This window comes from Rhipicephalus microplus, chromosome X (assembly GCF_043290135.1).
Source record: "Rhipicephalus microplus isolate Deutch F79 chromosome X, USDA_Rmic, whole genome shotgun sequence".
NCBI classification, from domain to species: domain Eukaryota; kingdom Metazoa; phylum Arthropoda; class Arachnida; order Ixodida; family Ixodidae; genus Rhipicephalus; species Rhipicephalus microplus.
The window spans coordinates 349,888,497-349,908,641 of record NC_134710.1 but is presented as its reverse complement, the minus strand read 5'-3'; the positions used below and the strand labels follow the sequence as shown (position 1 = coordinate 349,908,641).

The window sequence follows — 20,145 nt, the reverse complement described above, 5'->3', positions numbered from 1 at the left end:
TACAACACGTTATTTGCAACAAACTTTGGTAGACCCAGACACAAACGCAACGCTGCTCTTTCCAGCAGTATTAGGTGTCTCATTTTATAAGCTGCGCTGCCAGAAAATAATACACATCCGAATTCCATGATAGGCCGCACATAAAGTTGATATATCATTATTAGCACACCTCTTCTTAAACCCGCTTTACGGTTTGCAAGCTTCCGTAGCCACTCCATGGCCCGTGTTGCCTTGGAGTACACATCATCAATGTGACTTCTCCAATTTAATGTGTCATTATATATGATGCCCAATGATTTAAGAGAATTCGCCTGCGGAATGAGCTTATTACTGTACATTAACGAGATGTTGATAGGCCGCAGAAAAGAGAATGCAAGAAGCACACTTTTCTTTACGTTCAGGGTCATATGAATACTTTTAAGCCATCTTTCTATCATGTTGAGATAATTTTGTAGAGTCTGGAATAATGATTGAAGGTCGGTATTACTTGCAAAGAAAGCAATATCGTCCGCGCACACATATAACTGAATATCCTTAGTTGATGTAATGGAGCTGAAGAATATGTTAAATAAAACTGGCGACAGGACAGCCCCCTGTGGTACGCCACGTGTCTGCTTATATCTATTCGATGAGTACCCATCTTTAAAGCAGTAATATTCTCTCCCTCTTAAAAACTCCGACACCCACGCAGTGATGTAGTTGGGAAAGGGGTGATATTCCATCTGTTTCAATAAAATTGAATGCTGAACCTTATCGTACGCTTTAGCCAAATCTAGAGTAACTAAAGCACAGTATTGGCGCCGACGCCGAGCCAGTTGTATTCGGCTCTCCAAATAAACATGCGCACACCATATTGAGCAACCGGATCTAAAACCAATTTGGCTGGGGTTTAATATTGCGTTATTGATAATATATTTTATTACCCGGGCATTCAAAACTCTTTCAATTAGCTTAACCAGATTTGACGTGAGTGATATCGGCCTTACATTGTCCAAGGCGAATCCTTTTTCCTGCTTTTTAAGAAGTGGAATCACTTTAGACAGCTTCCATTCAGCAGGTATCCAAGCTTTCGTCAAAGAAAAATTCACCAGAATAAGCACTTCAGTTGGACAAATCTCGAATATTACTTTTATCATTGCATTTGTTACCCCGTCTGGTCCAGGTGCCGAAGGAGATAAGTGCCTTATTATCACTTCCAGCTCATCTAAAGTAACCTCCTCGAAATCCTCGCCTGCCATTGGGTTCATAATGTGCAGTGGTATGGTTGAGATAAATCTATATTGAAGCCCTTTCGCAATATTTTCTACTAAATCAGAGAGCTCACGGGGGGAAAGAACAGAAGAGTGAATATTTTCAGTGGGTGGTAACATCTTTTGAGATCTTAAAAATCTGAAGAGCGCTTTTTTGTTTTTAGCCCTAGAAAGATACTCATGTCGTTTCATATTATAACCATCGTTTGCTGTACTTACTGTGCGTTTGAAGTCCGCTGCTGTGAATTTATAATCACACCAATTTTTTTGACATTGGTTGACCAGCAGTTGTTTCCATGCAGCTTCCCGGTTTCTATAGCTCCTCATGCACTCTTCAGTCCACCATGGACTAAAAGAACCTCTTGTGGCCGAGTCTAATTTAAACGTTGCGTCTTTTACTGATCTTTTTAACACTGCACACAGACTCATAGCCCTAATGTCACCCTGTATGTCCTTGCGGCGATCAAAAGTAGCCCTCAAGTCTTTTTCTAATTTTCTATAGTTGAGGAATGAGCGGGCCTTTTCGGCGACATGTATTCTTGGAAAGTTCAGTACAAAACTAGTAGGCAAGTGGTCACTGTTAGTAGCACAGTCTAAAGTTTGCCACGAACATATATTTAGAGATGATCTTGAAAATGTCAAGTCAATTACAGATTTGGAGAGACCTCGGACAAAAGTAGCGGATTGCGAATTTAAACAAGATAAATTCTTGTCAATAGCCCATTCCTACAAGCGTTTTCCGCTTAAATCTGTTTTAAAACCCCAGGCCACAAGATGTGAATTGAAGTCTCCAGTGATTAATATATCCTTTCTGCAGACAGAGAACATATCGTCTAGACTTCGTGTGTCTTGCACCCCGGCTGGCAAATACGCATTTACAAACGACAAGGAAGAAGCGTCTGGTAATATTATGTCTACTATCAAAACTTCACAATCTGGAGACACACAACGATGAGAGATCGTAGCTTTGTGACTAAACTTAGTTTATATCAAGAGAGCAAGCCCACCACCTCTGCTAGGTCGGTCCAATCGAAATAGCCGACAATTTTTTAGGTAAAACTTCAGGCTGGTTGAAAGCCAGGTTTCTTGCAGTGATATAATATCCGGAGAAAGTTGTGAAGAAAGGTATGATAGGTCTGTGGCTGCGGAAAATATAGATCTGCAATTCCACTGTAATATGGTTAGTGAACCTATTTTGACGACAGAACCGTCGCAGAAACTGCTTTGTCCAAAATGCCCTTTCGCAAAAAGTCTTTCTTAGACATGTTCTCAAATAATTCTTTTTTGGAAAGATACTTTTTAGATTTCGAATTATGCGAAGAGTTTTTTGATTGGGGAGACCGGGTTCGCTTCAGAGCCTTATGATAGTCCATATCCATGTCTGCACATGCTTCCAAGTCATCCGTAAGATCACCGTCCTCCGTTGTTTTGGAAGTCCCTGCCTCCGGAGGAACCGCTCGCTGACGTTTTGTCGCACTTTCTATTTCCGTACGCTGCGATACCAATGATGTGTGAAGAGCCCAATCGTTCGTAGATGCTACACCTAGAATTTGAGATAGTTGATTGGAAACCGATTGTGCCAAGCTTTCAAAAAGGTTGTTTGCGAGGCATTCCATTGCTTTTTCCATAGCCTTCTCTACGGCCTCTGCGATAGATGTCGCGAGAGATGCATCCATGGCAGTGGTATTGTGTGCTGCAACACCTGCATATCCTTTGCATATCTCCTGCATTTCTGCAACGGCCTCTCTCCGAGAGCACCTCTTGCGTTCTACAATATCGAATATGGCAAGCTCCTTTTCTTTTGCGGCACAGTCTGCGGAGTCTGCAGGGTGCGCCTCATTACATAAGCAGCACCTCTCTTTTTCAGAGCTGCACTTGCGGCTGTCATGATTTTCACCACACTGACGGCATCTAAGAACTGATCGGCACCCTCTGACGCTATGTCCATATTGCCAACATTTCAAACACTGCAGGGGTTCGGGAGAAAGTGGCTATACCTTATAGATCAGTGGCCATGCCTTAATTTGGAAAGGTCGGACTGTTCCTAAAAAGGTCACTATCACCGATTCCGTTGGGGATTTTATTTTGTCAATTGTACGGGTGCACCTGTACACTGAAATTACACCCGCCACCGAAAACAAATCGAGCACTTCTGCAGGTGTCAGACTCGTGTCTACACCACGGACTACTCCTTTTGAGCATGCGAGGTGTGCCAGAATAAATGGGCTTACCGGATGCGCTGTGAATTCGGAACATTGCAGGAGCTCATGAATGCATTCCTGATCCGCGGAAAAGCACAGGATGCCTCCGCAACCAATTTGGCGGACCTCAGTGATCTACTGAAGATGCGAAGTGGCTTTTCGAAGCTCCACTTGAATCGCCTTTGGGTTCTTCATCGGAATACTGCCCCATCTGCAAGTACCAGCGCCACAGGGACACTTCTCGCTCCACTGCGTAACAAATAGTCCATCGGCCAATCCTTGGCGGGAGTGGAAGCTAACCAAGGGGAGTGCCCTTGGCCGGGGGAAGAAAATGACATCAAGATTGAATGACTCGCTTCAGCGGAGAAAGACCAGTACAGTTACCGGAAAATAACGAACTCTCAAAGAACAATAAGGAAACTGCCGCCCGATCCTGAGCCCGGGCAGCTTCTTCACAGTCGAGCTTCTTCACAGGCGCAACCAAGAACGCGTCCGGCCAGTCGAGCGAAACTGAACGAGAGTATCAGTCACATCGTCGTCGTCTTTCACATTGTCCACAAAAGTGTATGTGCATTTCCGACATTGATAACACCTTAAGTGTGTGTGTGAGAGAGAAAAGACATTTATTTGGTCTTTAAGGAACGATATGAGCTGTTTATAGATCTGACTCCTGCCTAGAAAAATGTCAGGACGGGAAGACCCAGCCTCTCTGCCCTTACTCGAGCCTTCCACACAGCCAGGAACTTCAAGTGTAGGCCGTTTGACGAGGAGCAAAGAGATGAATTATGAACGCTGTGAATTGCGCAAAAATGTAGAATGAAGGTCGTGAGACACTTCATATTGAAGGGCGAAAATAGTTCGCAAAACTTTATTACTACTATACTATAACTGTCCACTTTAGAATTGTCACTTCATAACTCATAGGGTTTACACAATCTAATGCATTATATAGTTATGTCCGCCATGGTACAGCAGTTGATATAGCGCTCAGATGCTAATTTGAATGTCGTGGATTTGATCGTGGCGCTAGTATTTAGACGGATGCGAAATGGCACAGAACTGTGTAGTGTGAGGTGTCAGACTGTCTTGAATCTCACCAGATGTAAACGAATTCCGAAGTTCTGCACTGCGGCATCTCTCATAATCAGATTATGGTTTTCTAATATAAAGCCCCAGATGGTAATAATGTAATGTAAACATGCGGTTTTCACTGCCAGACCTATGATATCAATGTGAGCCACAGCTTAGTGGAGAATAAGGGATTAGTTGTGACCCCCTAGGTTTTGTCACCGAGCACCTGATTCTAAGCACTAGGGCGTTCTTGCAATTTTTGCCCACTGAGATTTCGTGAAGTTGTCTGTAACAATGAAGGGAGCTACTTTGTTGTGTGAGGTTCTTCTGATAAGATGGAAATAAGGTTATTAAGGTTACCAATTGTAGTCACTGTATCATTTTTTTTACTTCTCAGCCGCATATCCAACTTGTGCTTGCTATTTTTGGCAACAATTTATTCTTTTCAACAAAATTGGTTAAAGCGAAGTGATTCTCTTCTCGGGCTGAGCAGTTCCATTTTTACGAATTGTTCAAACTCGTGACTGAAATTAGGAAAGAGCCAATATCAGTTACTAAGTCTACGTTTAGCAAGAACAATCGATCGATCTATATGTGGTATTTACCGTTCGAAAACCACCATACGATTATAGTAGATGCTGTATATGAGTAATCTGAAAATTTTCACCACCTGGTGTTCCTTAACGTGCACCCGAATCTAATCACACGGCCCTACAGCACTTTCGCCTCTAACGGAACTGCAGCCACCGCCACTGGAATGCGATCCCGCGACCTACGGGCCAGCAGCCGAGTATTTGAGCCACCAATTTTCACCCGTACAGCAATACGAGTGAAATAGTGGTTTTATATACTTGAAACGCTTCACGCCTTACAGATTTGGTTTGCTAATGTACGCGTACGCGAAGCATTGCCATCCATGTTTTGCCTGTGTGCTTTGAACAGAAATGCGCCCGTAAAATGCTTCATGCACTCTGACTATTAGATTTGTACATTGCTATGATTACTTTTATTGTTATCGAGGCAGTGTCAAAGATTAAAGCCAGCTTTTTACTACACTGTCGCAGGTGTACACGGCTGTGATCTTCACTGTGACCTTTCTGACTCCCATGCTGGTGTTGACATTCACCTACTCGTCCATCGGGTGGAAGATGTGGCGCCACACATCGCCTGGCAACGCCGACATCCAGCGCGACCAGCAGCAACTGACGGCTAAGATGAAGGCGAGTAAATAGGGCCAATTTCAATCTAAGAAGGCTGCGGCAGCATTCGTGCCATTTGTACAATAACGCCTAATGCCCATCAAAAAGAGAGCTAAACATTTAACCTATAGGCAGCCTGTGAATCCAATTTCAGTCTGGAAGCATACTTTATGACCAAATGGAGATTCGGATAATCAAGAGCAGGATACCGATACGACCATGTCTTCGTGAAGAGAGTTGCAATTGAATTTCTGACTCTGCTGCTGGCGGAAGCATCTTCAAAGGGAGCCTATGCTAATTACTCTAGGTTTCATCACCGGATAGAGGAGACCACCAAGAAGATGGTTGTCGCGCTGACAGAGAGCATGAAAAAGAAATTTGTATCTTTATTACTTGGCAAAAGTCAGTGAGAGTCACTCAAGTCATTAATTCTTCAGCACCTAACGTGTATCTCGGTACACCTTGGTCAGGCGCTCTCATCAGGGCTGTTTCATTTTTACTGTTTCATACTTGTTCTCTTGCTTTCTTGGTGGTGCTTAAGTCTTGTCACCAAATGTACATAATGCCGTAAATTCCTATGATTTCGATGCACATTCCACTGAAGTAAACTTGAGAAGATTAAGCAGCAGCCATTTGTTGTCTTCAGAAATGACAGCAAGAAAGGTGCAGACCGAGAAAAAAGAAAGAGAAATGATGGAGAAAGACAGTGATGTTAACCATGTGAGGCTATGTTGGCTAGCCTAAACATGAAGTTGGAGACATGGGGAGCTGTGCAAAAACATGCGATGGCTACACTGCCCAAAAATGTTGTTGTTAGCGAAACACTTTTGGCAACTTTTACTCAGACGCCACGGCACCATTTTCTTCCAAGTTTCTCCCTAGTTTGGCGTCAATTCAGATTGACGTGGCGAAGCGAAACATACAGCTCTGTCAGAAATTGAAGGTACGTGAACAAAGATCCAAATTACATCAGTGTTTTACTACTTGACTTTCGAAATATTCGATGGAGGCTCATTGTGAGTACATCGCTTTCGTACAGACCGCAAACACAAGCAGAAGGAAAGAGACCTAGTACCCTGTAGGGGAAAGGAAGAAAATGAGAGAAAAAAAAGAGATGATGAAGACAGAGTTAATGCAATAAAATGGTGCTTTTAACAATTTAAAGTTAAAATTGCTTGTTATGTACTCAAAGAATAATGTATGCTGCAGGTTTGAAATAGTAACTGACAAATATCTTCAATGTGAAAAGTTTCGGAATACAATGGTGAACAACGCTGCCTGCAGTCACTGTAGTCTGAATAAAATAGTGATATATGTTGTTTAGAACTGTTACTTATTGTCCTGAAAGAAATAGCGTACTCAACTTACGTAAATGAATGCAGCTTTTTTAAAAAGTACTAATAGCACATATTTTCGGTTGAGTGTGTCGTTTTTTGTGTGGCCACGGGGCGCAGTGAAGTCTCGGGCACGTTGGGAATCTATGCTTTGCTGCACATTCTGAGAAAATGTTGCTATTGCCTATTGTTTGACTTCGAGAGAGATGCTATGAGGCATAGCAACGTTTTCTGTAAGTCTTGTTCCATTGCTCGTAAAAAGAGCGTTAGAGACACTCGTATTTTGCTGTGACACATAATGGTAGTTTAGAGTGCATCGGCACTTGCGTTAGTGCACAGACGTTAGTTACATTTGGCGGAAATGAAAGTTTCGGTGCACTGATACTCTTTTATTGGCCACATTTGTTGACATATTACTGCGGTGTGGAGCAAGGTAAGTTATAGTAAAAAACACAACACTATGCAATTTCGAAGTGTAAATACTCGCCATATGTGGGTTTCCGGGACCTTTTCCGGACGATGCAAGCGCAAAGCTCTGCTTCACTCGCAGTTTGGCATAAATTATTGCATTCATGTTTAGCCTAAATTGTACTTCTGTGGGATTCAAAATATTGACACATTGCCTTTTTAGCAAGCCCAAAATACCAAATAAAAGTTGAGACTTCGCCAGTGAGCATGAACCATTAACTTTCCTCCATTTTGCACTGTCATTTTTTCCCGCTTTGCTAGTTCACTGCATACTATACAGCCCACAAGCTTCAAAGTATAGTATGTTTCCAGCACATGCGGATCTTTTGCAGGCGCCGGACAATAATAGGTGCTCTAACATTGGTGGTGCAAATATACAATGAAAAAACTAGTTTGAGAGTGTAATCGCCACAGCACTGACTTTGCTTCTCTAACACCTTGACGTGACATTTAATATTGATTACTAGGTTATACATAAGCACAAAAACATATTTTTCTCGCTACATGCAAACTACGGCCACAGCGCGTAGCTTTTTTAATCTTCTGCGGGAGCGGCGAAATGCGGAGAAAAGAGTCGGCCACGCACACCTTTGGAAACGTGCTCTCTACGAATGATTGGGACGGCCAGAAAGAAAACCCCACGTTCCCGCCTTGTAGTAGGTCATGTTCACACATTCGACTCACAGATTATATGCACCCTTAAGGGATATTCGGCCTTAAACCAGGCACAAGCCCCCGCGGAGATTGTTGCAGGACTTCATGTGGACTCTAAATATATGGTTCTCGCCGCGCGCATGCCGGGAGCATCCGCAGCTGCAATTACCACTTTCAACGGAGAGCGCATTCCTTCTTACAGGGCGTAGCTGAGTGGGGACTACGTATGCAAGGCATACTACAGGTCCGTCCAATATTGCACAACCTATAGAGCGAATCGCCATGGAGAACGTGTCTGCTCTCAATTGAGAGTCACATTTCTCTGCCGATACGGCCGCTACAAGTACACAAAAGCACACGACTCTCCAGAGACCACTAGTCTGTTGGAAATGAATGTAAGAAGAAACAGCTACCCCCGCCAGGAGCAGCGTGATAATGCTCGCATATGAGAGCACCCAATGACTTGCCGGGGTCGCTTAGCACATCGAAAACCTCACGGGACACTTCGCTTCCCCGACAACCTGACCGAAGCAGCTCTCACACTAACCAAAAGACAGCCCTGGATCCACCGCCTGACCATTGTAATGCTGCGTTAAGCGAATCATTAACACGCCACCACGGTGATGGGTAACAACAGGCTTAGTTCTCTACTCACCACGAGTGCCTCGGTCATCTTCCCTGCTGAGACAGCCATAGCATTTACCATCCAGGCTCTAGACGCCCCGCCGCGGTGGTCTAGTGGCTAAGGTACTCGGCTGCTGACCCGCAGGTCGCGGGTTCGAATACCGGCTGCGGCGGCTGCATTTCCGATGGAGGCGAAAATGTTGTAGGCCCGTGTACTCAGATTTGGGTGCACGTTAAAGAACCCCAGGTGGTCGAAATTTCCGGAGCCCTCCACTACGGCGTCTCTCATAATCATATGGTGGTTTTGGGACGTTAAACCCCACATATTAACAATAAAGTTCTACATCTACAGATGACGTGACAACAATGACTATCAGTCGAGTGCAGCACGCCAAAACTTGAGTATACTGAAGTAGGCAGAAGCCAGAATGATGCAGCAATTGAAAAAATGGCGGCAAGCACAAGAAGCTGAGATGCTCGCCCTCGTCTAATGACGCATGAGAGCTTTTGTGGAAGCCCTCACTGCAAAACTTCTCACACGAGTAGATAGAGCTATAAATGTAGTGGTTACCAACATCATAAAAAAATGTCAGAGTTTCACCGCAAGGGCGAAGCAGTGAATGCGTGAGCAACAAATTGAAACGTTACGCCGAAAATGGGAAGCAGATCTACACGTGCAGTGCGCAGTTTACGCGCAAATGACGCACAAAAACAACACATACGGGATGAAATTGAATTAACAACGTTCACAGCTAGACACTTACCGCACTGCTCAAACGAAAACGACGCACGAAATATACTCACAGGTACACAAAAGCGTAAATTAGCAAGTGTCACAGTTATTACTTCACTGTGTCTGAAAAGCGCGCTTTTCGCAAACGGGAAGTGTGCAGCGAGCGATGTGACCTTTGTGCGCTCGGTAACTACCACACAATCGCTCTGGAGAAACCGCAAATCGTAAGATTCTCCCCCACCGCGAGATAAGCACCTGCACGAGTGCCTGCTTCCCCACCGCCCGCCGGTCGGGCAAAGAACGCATGGGAGATGAGCGGCTTATTGGGAACAGGTGCGTCGCAATGAGGAGGGCGCCGAGTTAAAGTTCCTTAACAGAAAAAGTAGTAACACTCTCCTCCATATCCTCTCCTAAGTGTCCAACCTTCCTCTCCAAAGTGTCCAACCACCCTCTCCGAAGTATGCAAACCTTATCTATATCCTGAGTTCTACAGCTTATCATGTCCAAGATGGGCGCGCACGCCACGCGCTCTGTTTTTCAGGATAACTGCCAGATAGCGCTCACGTCTCACGTGTGACGTGACTTGATGCACTCATTCACCTCCGCCGCACGTTCGAGGCACTCTAACGCAGCGCCTTTAGAATACCATTCACCAATTTTCTTGCGGAGAACATCAAATGAACGTTTTGTTTACTCTCTCCAGACGCAACACTATCGCCTTTCGATGATATTTGCAGTGTAACATGCAGATACAAGCCCAATTTTTTATTAGACTGTATGCGTTGGAAGGCGGCCGCGAGAGCGCCTGCTAAAATGGTGTTGCTTTAGCGCAGCTCAGTTTAAGCGTGAAGATCTTCTTTTTAACGAGACAGCTTTAAGACCTTGTTTCGCCTCTTGGGCAAACGAACTAAGCAGAACGAATTGTATACAATGCTGAATTTCGTCAGTGTACACACTAACAGTGCACTGCGTGGAATGTCTCATGGTGTCGCCTTGAGCAGCGAGCTACATAAATTCATCGTATGGCGTAGAGAGTAGAGAAGTAACCTTGCGGAGATGCACGCACAAATAACAGTGAATAACTGATGAACTAGCACCAGCCTCTATTATTGCCTCCACTGATATGCTGTCTACTAAAGCAGATGTCATGTTATGCAGATGTCATGAAAGAACTTTTCTAACGTCGCTAATTGCAGCTTTTGTTTTAAAAGCCGCATAACTTAGTTTTCCATGCGGCGGTCAGTGAACTGAGAGGCTGGTCGAAGTGGCGACGTAGAGCGACGAAGACGAGACGGTGAGTGATGCCGAGAACCACGGAAGCAGGAAGCCATTCCTGATGTTCCTGGTGGAGGGGAAAGCGACCGTGAACATTAGCGTACATGGGATTAAGTACAGGTGATGCATGATTATGTAGAGGTGATGAAGCATGATGTAAATGCCCAAATGTGATATTGAGGCACGCGTTAGTGTGACGACTTCACCAATTCTTATCCAGCGGGGGTTTATTAGCGTGCATCAGTCTACGTAAAAGTACACGGTAATTATAGAATTACCCTAGTCTAAAAACAATCACCACACTGAAAATAAAACCAATGCTTTCATGCTTATAGTGCCACAGGGCTAGGGTCTTTAGGGTGCCACGGTGGTAACAAAAAAATTGCCCGCAGCTTCCCTCGGGGGAACACTGAGGAGGATGAGGAGCATATAATTGGTTAACGGGGGTGTTAAAGTGCGACTTACTTGGGTCGATGGCTAAACTGGTTAACGTGGTTGTGAAATGGGGTGTTAAATTGCGACTTACTTGGGTCGATGGCTAAATTGGTTAACGTGGTTGTAGGAGGGGGTGTTAAATGAGTGAACACGTACACACGTATGCGAAAGGGCGGCGCTGGTCGAAGGGACGTCGATCATTGTGTTTGTGGATTCGTTGGAATTCATTTCACCGCGACCTTGGACGTCGACGCGCCGTACAAACCAACCAACGAGCAGCAACTGAGCGAGCGAGCGCCGACCTTGAGTATATATACAGCGCGACGGCGCATGCACTGTCAGCTGTCGAATGTTCGAGAAGGGGTGAAGCGCAACGGCACATGCGCGCGCGTCAGCTGCCGATGTTCTCGAAGCGCGACGGCGCATGCGCGCGCGTCAGCTGCCGATGTTCTCGAAGCGTGACGGCGCATGCGCGCTACATTATACAGCTAGCGAATGTTCGTGAAGAGGAGAAGCGCACGCGGTGTGTAGAGGAGGAAGGGTGCACAGATGGTGGAGGAGAGAAGCGCGCGCGGTGTGTAGAGGAGGAAGGGATGCACAGATGGTGGAAGAAGGAGGAGGAAGCTTGCGGACGGCGCCGCACTACAAGCCTCGAGTATTAGATGCTCCGCATCTAAAAAGAGGAGGGGGGAGTTCATACTAGTCGTGTAATGCTCAAGAAGCATTGAACCTGCTGGGCTTAGGACCTTAACGTGGCTTGTTTGGCTTATATTAGGTCTTTCCTTAGCGTAGACACAGTAAAGTCGAACCACAGCCCATCACAGATAATGCAAGATTCCAACAACCCAAGCACCAGAACAAACGGCCTAGCTGGCTGCGTCGGCCAGGGCGTTTCTTCACTCGTGTTCGGCTCGCGTGGCACGGCTCTTCAGCAATGGCATGGGAGTTTTGCGGACACTCGTTGTGTTACGTCGAGTTTCAAAAGTGTCGATCTTGGGAAAAACAGTAATGATAAATAAAGACAAGCTAATAAGTTGCTTTCTAGTCAATATATTGTAATAGACTGGCAGTGTCTAAAATATCTGCAGTTTTATCAGCCAAAACCAAGATATGAGTTCGAGGCACAGAGATGTGCAGGGCTCCCGAAATCTGGTGTTTCTTAATGTTCACTCGCATCGCACAGTACGCGGAGTTCTAAAGTTTTGACTCCATAGAGAGGCAGCCACACTGTCCTTGATCGAACACGCGACCTTATAAACAGTAACCGATCACCGTACACTATACACCCCTGCGACGGGCTACTGGCTGACAGAAAAAAAAGTGACTGCATTTTCCTTGGCTGCCTGCAAACGTTACAGAGGGTGCTTGTTTAAGCAATACAGACTTTTATTTAAAGAACTGTAACAGTTAGGCAGTTGTAGTTTTCTCAGCCAATTTTAGGCTGAGGCGGAAGATCTTGCTGCTTAACTGAGGACTCAAAAATGATGAATAACAAACAAAATTTAATCAACATCCGTATTGTCAAGTTTACGGCAATCGTTTTCGGAGCAAAGTTGTTCCATGTCAAATTATATGGTGAGCGTAGTCTTTAAAATATAAAATATCACGCGAGCTTCAGAGAACCATCGTAGAATTTACAGATTGTGGTGCCGGAGATACCGAAGCTGGATGCACCGGGTGCGCCGAATGGGTGTTTCAGGTTCTGCGTGACGCCGAATCTTACCTTTACGCGAAATTGCAGGAAAACGCGAAACTAACATGCCTCCGTTTCACGTGCGTTTGTATCCTCGCGCTTTGGTCAACATGCTGCCGCCATCCGCATTCCAGCGCTCATAGAGCTGGATTCGCACGAGCTGATGACGGAGAAATTTTCGCAGTGGACGGCACATCACATGATACACAAGTTATGAAAACACTCCATCCTCGCCCAATCTGGCGTCGTCTGCTCGCGCCTCGCGCGCTAATGTCATTTCAAACAGCATTCATTCGAATGCGCTCTTGTACCCAGCTCTCTAGCAGGAGAAGCGTTGCGTTTCGGGACGTTAAACTTCATATATCATTCAATCAGGAGAAGCGTAGCGTAAGCGTGCGAGTCGGGAGTATGCACGCATATTCCGTTAGCCATGCTCCGACTGTGTGCATGCGACGCCTCCGCGGTTTCGTTGAATAGAACTGGTCACGTGACTTAGTCAATGAGTGAGTGAGTCAGTGAGGGAAGAAAACTTTTTTTGGCCCAGAAAAACGCGGTAAAATGCGCACCTGGTTAATTCTACGAGGCTGGCAGGTCTTGCACACCAACACGATCAAGGGCACGCTGCAGGGCGAGAATTCGGTCTTCATGGGTGGAACCTAGGAGTGTGTCCCACTCTTCTTTGGTGAACCTAGGGCCCAATGACCCGCACTTCCTGAGCCTAGGACGCAAACTACCAGCCTCGCCACAGGCTCCACAAAAGCTATTTGAGTAAATGTCCGGATATATGCTTCTGAGCGTCACCGGATTTGGGTATGGGTTAGTTTCGAGGAGTCAGAGCTTGACCACTTGCGGCCTGCTTAGCTTCCAATGAGGTGGTGGGGAGACTCTTCTCTCGAAGTAAAATGGCATAGTTTTTTCAATTGATTACTAAGTGCACCCCTGTGCCCAGGGGGAGAGTCATCTGATCCGACAGTAGCGTGGCCAGTAAAGCAAGGCGCCGCCTCGTGAACCCAGTCATTGAGGTTAAGAGGAACCTCCTCTTTCACTGCGACGTGAGCAGGGAACCAAAACATTTGTGTGTGTGGAGCTGCCGCTGTTTTTGGTGCCTTCAAAAATTTTAACGACCTGCCGGGCAGCACGGCCAAGGTCTGGAATGCCCTAAACCAACTTTGTGTCGCTTACACCCTGTATCTCCGGCCATGTTTTATGACGAGTCCAATGGCAACTTGTTCGCCCCCCCGGGATCTGTTATACGAATGGGGGCATAGTTGATGACTTGGCCCAGTGAATTCACAATGAACCCCGGAATAGCCTTGCCGTTGCGGTACGCAGCGGCGTCCACGAAGATGCTTTCTTCTATCTTATACTAAGATGTGCCCTTTAGCATCTTCGAAGCTCTTGTGTTCTGACGACCTGCGTTGCGTGCAGGATGCATGCCGCAGAGCAGCGCAGCAATGAAAAGCTTCTTTCTCACTTTCCTGGGAAATTGGGCGTTCGTAACCAAGCCCTTATTTGGGACGAGTTTAATTTGCTCTAGAATCTGCCTACCAGATGATGTGGTTGAGAACTGCTTTATCTCGACCAGTTACTGGGCCCCGGCAATCTTTGCCGTGGTTTTGTGCATTCCGAGCCGGAGGAAGTCCTCGGTGTCTGTTTTACTGGAAGCCTGAGACCTCGCACGAGGATTTTTCGAAAGACGGCGTTGATTTTGTCCCTCTTTGGTTTGAGGCAGTTCTTCCTGACTCCGTGTAAGTCAAGTGACATATCACAAAGGCGTTGTTCAGTCGAAGCAGGCTGTCTTCCTTGAGGCCTCTGCGTCGATTCATGACTGTTCGCACGAGACAAAGAGCATTCTCTGTTTTTCAATAATTTTGCACAATGCAGTATTGTTGCCGCCACGAAATTTTATAAACATACTCAGGACTTGGATGGTGTCATCCCTGTGAGTCGGGTCACCACTTCTAGTGAACAAGTGAATGTCGTTCTCAGAGACCAGCTGGCCGTCCTTAGGTGTGCCCCCTCTTTCTTTTCGATAAAGCGATTGTTCAAATTCGGTCGAGGAACGTCTGAGTCTGGTGGGTAGCAGGCACTGTTCTGTGATGTCTACGCTCAGCTGAAGATGGCAACAGAAGCTTTTTTTGTTGTCGCCGTCGTTTGTGTCGTTTGTTGTCGCCGTCGCCGGCTTTGCGTTTGCTTACTTCTCTTTTGTCTCCGCGGTAGCTTCCCCTCAACGGCGACGCTGATACTGAGCACGTCGCGCTTTCTTGCGTTCGTTTTCGTCCATATGAGAAAAGAGAATGTGTGGTATTGAACGTGGTTATATATATGTAACTTAAGAAGGTAGCGATGATTAGGAGTTGGAAGAAGTAGATGAGAAAGAAGTGAGAATAGAATAAACATGGCGTATGAGCCAGGCCACGTCTCCCGCATCTAGCGTCACACGAGTCGACAGGATTAGGACCTGGCAGCCACTTCATCAGCCGGGCATCATCATCGAACACCTCAGCAAGACGCAGTGACCGAACGTGGACCACACAAGTGCATCCCAAGTCTACATCATTGCCATCATCATGACAACACCTTCTGCTGACCTTGACATCCCCAATTATCGGATCAGTGGACGATGGACCCGTACAGGACGGGTTCAACCTATTCGAGCTCTACGACGCCGCTGCATCATGGTCGGAACGGGAGATGGTTACAAACTTCAGCTATTACGTGACTGGTGAGGCATTCAAATTTTACCCTACCCACATCTTCGACAACGATGAATCGTGGCAGAAGATCAAAGAAGAGATGACTGTCTGATTTAAAGAATACAATGACGACTACGACGAAGACTCGCGTATAACCTCTCATCTGCAGGTAATCGCAATCTATCGTCAATTTCTTAAGCAGTCTTCAAGCATTCGAAAGCCCAGCTTGAATCGACAACTGCCACAAGATCAAGTGGCACATGAGTTCACTGACAGACGACCATGCTTATTTAATGAGCCACTCAACCATCAAGCGCGCCTCCCTTCTGCACGAAAGTAGGTGTTTCCGAAGTCGTCGTACCAATATACGACACGAGACGTCGCTCACCCTACTGATGCCCTTCACTCTTCGTATCGCATACGTGGTCCACCACCTTGGTTTTCATCACTAGGTTCTTCAAACGCTCCTATCGCTCACCACTTGCCTTATAAGGACGCCGTATTCACGGTAGATGACCTGGTGCATCGGGAAAATACCTTGCCAAGCCCCTGCTATTCTGAAAAAGGTTGTATTTCAGGAATGCGTAGCTTGATTCTCCCGCAAAAAAACAAACCTACGTAATCAGAACCACGTCCAGCCTTGTGTGTGGTAATGTCATCCTCGGGAACTGGACCAACCAAAAGTCGAAACAATATGGAGTCACCATCGAATGCAGTCTTGTTGATAAAAACGAAAATGTATCTATTGCTTTCCTTGACACAAATGATGCTTGCAAGGCCCTTCTAAATAACGATTGGACTACCGACAGCGTCTCCTCATTCAACGACGATGACCATCCGCTATTTTCTCAGTGCCATCACCACACCAAGAAAAGACGACGACGAACGAAAACTTCAAACCATCCACAGACAACCACATTCGGTCGTCACAGTCAAAAGCAGCCTTCACGCATTGACCGACCTCCTGCTTTTATATCACGAGGATCTTCGGTCGCTCACAATGGCCACCTCGCGTCTCGCACGTTCACTATGGTGGGAATAGAGCAGAGGACCTCGCAGCGTACTCAGTTAAGCCCGGGACCTACCGTTCAGTTTCATGCGCCAGAAGAGCTTCAATCATTCGTTGCACAGAAAGGCAGCCATTCCCAACTGGAATTTGACCAAACCACGCCTGTTGCGGCGTCGCCATTGCGAGCTCAGCCATCTGAAAGCCCAAACACAAAAGGCTCGGAAGCGTCTCTAACAGGTTGTCAGGTGCCAGAAGCCTACAAAATTAATGCTGTTGAAGGTGCCTCTGATGTTCCTCTAGTCAAATCTGTCCTATCAACTTCGCTGCCTGAAAAGCGTTGCAACAGCTGCCAAATGGACACTACATCAATTTGTAAAGAAAACCGGCCTGATGTTCAAGAAGCGCTCCCACCTCAGCACGTTCCGATGCAACCACAGCAACATCAGCAACGCCAGCAAAAGCAAGTCCGTGAATCGCAGGCACTCCAACGGACACACCTACAAGGACGACGACGCAAAGCAAGCCTCTTAAAATAAATTCAAGAAGCGAGGCATCTTCGCTTAAGGGATCGGTGCCAAAAACGAATTTGGCACAAAAGATCAAGACTTCGCCTAATATTACAGCTCCGAAACCTCAGGAAACACCGAACAAGACAAAAAGTCACCAGTTCTACCACGCAATGATTCAGACACCATCCCATTAGTTTATCACAACGAGCACGCACGCAGAAAGGACAGCGACGCCGAAGACCGATCTTAGGCAAGGCTTTAAAACAGCGTCCACTCCTCGCAATAATGGTAGCTATTTCATCAGTTTCTACGCTCAAGGTGTACTTGTGTTTTCCAGAACGCAACAGTCAGCCTCGCCCACCAGAGCTGTACTGACCCCGGGTTGCTGCCCTCTACTGTGAAATCTTTGTGCGACTTTACGGAACTTCAATCTGATGTGGAACTACAGCCCCTTCGGACATTTTTCTGTGTGTTGTAGACTGCTGGTTTATCATGCATTGTAATATGCAACGTGCGCATTCTTTCGGGGGGAGGGGAATCCTGTAACGTAAGAAGGTAGCGATGGTTAGGAGTTAGAAGAAGTAGATGAGGAAGAAGTGAGAATGGAATAAACATGGCGTATGAGCCAGGCCACGTGTCCCGCATCTAGCGTCACATATATATAGCGTTGACAGCAGCGCCATCACAACTACAATTAACCACAGCGCCCTCTGTTGCTCATAATTTGAAGGTTACATGCAAAACGGTTACCGCCAACGCCCTCTGTTGCTTATAAGTTGAAGGTTACATGGAAAATGGTTCAGAAATGTCAAACAGATGAAGACGTGTTACGTACAGACGGGAGACGGCGGACATCGTGAGGTCTTAAGAAGGTTCACCCCAAAAAATTCTGCGTGTCAGCAGCCGAGTGCCTTAACCACTAAAACACCATTGTGGGTTAACATCAATACACAATCCCACCACACAATTCACGATGAAAAAACAAGGCTATCTGTATAATTGACGGTCACAAATTTCTTTCCACAAACACGCATCACTTATGCGACTTCGCAGAAGTGGACTCTTCGTTTCATACTCATGGAAACTTACGCGCTTCACAAACACATACATGCCACTCTTCTGCATCTTCGGGCTACACTGTACGAACACGACAGCATATGCACGCATCACATTAGTGGCTTCGCAGATGTTGCGCTTTTTGTTTGACGCCGATTGGAAATTACCCGCTTCATTCACACGTGCACGCACGCACACACACACGCTCCTCATCAAGAACTTTGGGTTAAGCTGCTGAAAACCGGCAACACAAACACGTATCACATTTGCTGCCTCGCGAACATTAGAGACGGGTTTGATTGCTGCTGCGTGTGGTTTAGAAATGCAGGTGGTAGCTGTTGGTTTGGGGATTTACGCACGACCTATTTACGTGCAACATACCCAGTCACCAGACTTTGCAGCTTCGCGCTAAGCAGGACCAATTATTGACACTGCCGAAACAATGAGAATCAAATGGGCACCGCGAACAACATTCGCATTTCTTCTGCTACAGCGCACATTCTGCTACTTTGCGTGAACAGCTCTTGCCCCGTCAACAAAGTGCTGACGTTAAAGTGGCGGGCCGCCAAGTGTACATTTTCTTTGTAGTGAATGCACCAATATTACAAACTACTCGAGCTGTTTGGTGCAGTTGAGAAAATTTCAACACATATAACAACTGAAAAAGTACTAAAAATAAAAATTTGGCAAGTTTAGGAATGTTGCAGTAGGTAATGCTGCGCTTCTTCCTAGGTGGTACGAGCTGCCGCCCGGTCTGAAGTCTACAGCCAGCCTTATACATCGAGCTATTTATACATTTTTTTCTCACTTCACAATTTTGTTTGAGTAATCAGTATAATTTCGACGCTCAGCTGGATTAATTCTACAGTGTTAACCACAAAAACATTTTTCTCATCACCTACAGTAGGGAATTTTCTTGCCCACTACGTTGTTTCCGTCGAGTAGATATCGACGAAGAACTCTACGAAGCCTTCTCCGCTGGCGAGGATGACACCCGCAGCTACCACTAACTGCACTTCATCCGTGAGTATTGCAGCCTTATTTGAATTGTGTACAAATGCCCTGTTAAGACATTGTCTGCCGATTTCAGAAGCTGGGAAAGGAATCGACGAGAAGCGCGAGTCGAACAACCGATGCTCCGCGTACACTCGGCGAAGCTGAACTGGCACCGGGACCACAAAAAAAGTGAGTTACGCCTTATACTTCCTTCTATGCTGTAACCTAAAGCTTCAAATGATTTGCTAAAGAATTCGTGGGCATAATTTGGCGGCCTTGCAAGATGATATTCCAAGCAACCCCGCATTTTTAAAGTCTTGTAATGCTCGTCCGTTGCATGTGTTCATGTTTGGTTTTCAGGAAGTATTGCCTTTTGTACCACAGCCATCGCAACAGCTGTCAGTCACGCCATCGTTGCTGGGCCTTTTTGCGGTCATGATAATTTTTAGCATTGATGTCTTGAATACATTGCTGCGACATTGCACCCCTTTCAGAGCTTTTACATTAACTCGAGGAGAGGGGTACTTCCTTAATAAGCGTTCCTGTTTCTTTGGCGGTTACACCTGCCACTTAAAGGAATATGTTTAGAAAACCTGAAGTTTGTAGAACTTACTCGTTTAGTAGCTGTTTGAAGTAATTGGTTTACAAGAGTTTTATTGACAGTTAGTTTCAAAGAAAACCAGTAGTGCAGCACTACAGGTGAAAGCAGAGAAATACATTAAGACGCAAAAGCAATCAGTGATGTGAATGAGATACCTGTCTTGCCACTAATTGCTTGTAAATCAAAACTCACTCAAATGAGTGCTTAATCCTTTTATGAAGCACCGACTTTCCAGTCTTCTCAATTTTAATACTGCTACAGTTTTTCAAAAGTGGCTCAATTAAGCCAGTAATAACTGCCTGCAAAGAGTGGTTCTAGATATTCAATCTTCCGCAATCCCT

General features: G+C 45.9%; 1 protein-coding gene across 1 annotated transcript in view; it reads left to right on the top strand.

Moving 5' to 3' along the window:
- The window catches only part of LOC119162003 (RYamide receptor-like), a 189,754-nt gene that overhangs the window by 151,122 nt on the left and 18,487 nt on the right, over positions 1 to 20,145 (top strand). The window contains exon 3 of the mRNA XM_075876711.1: positions 5,587 to 5,742. Within this exon, the coding sequence (XP_075732826.1) occupies positions 5,587 to 5,742 (156 nt within the window). The remainder of the gene's footprint in view (positions 1 to 5,586; positions 5,743 to 20,145) is intronic.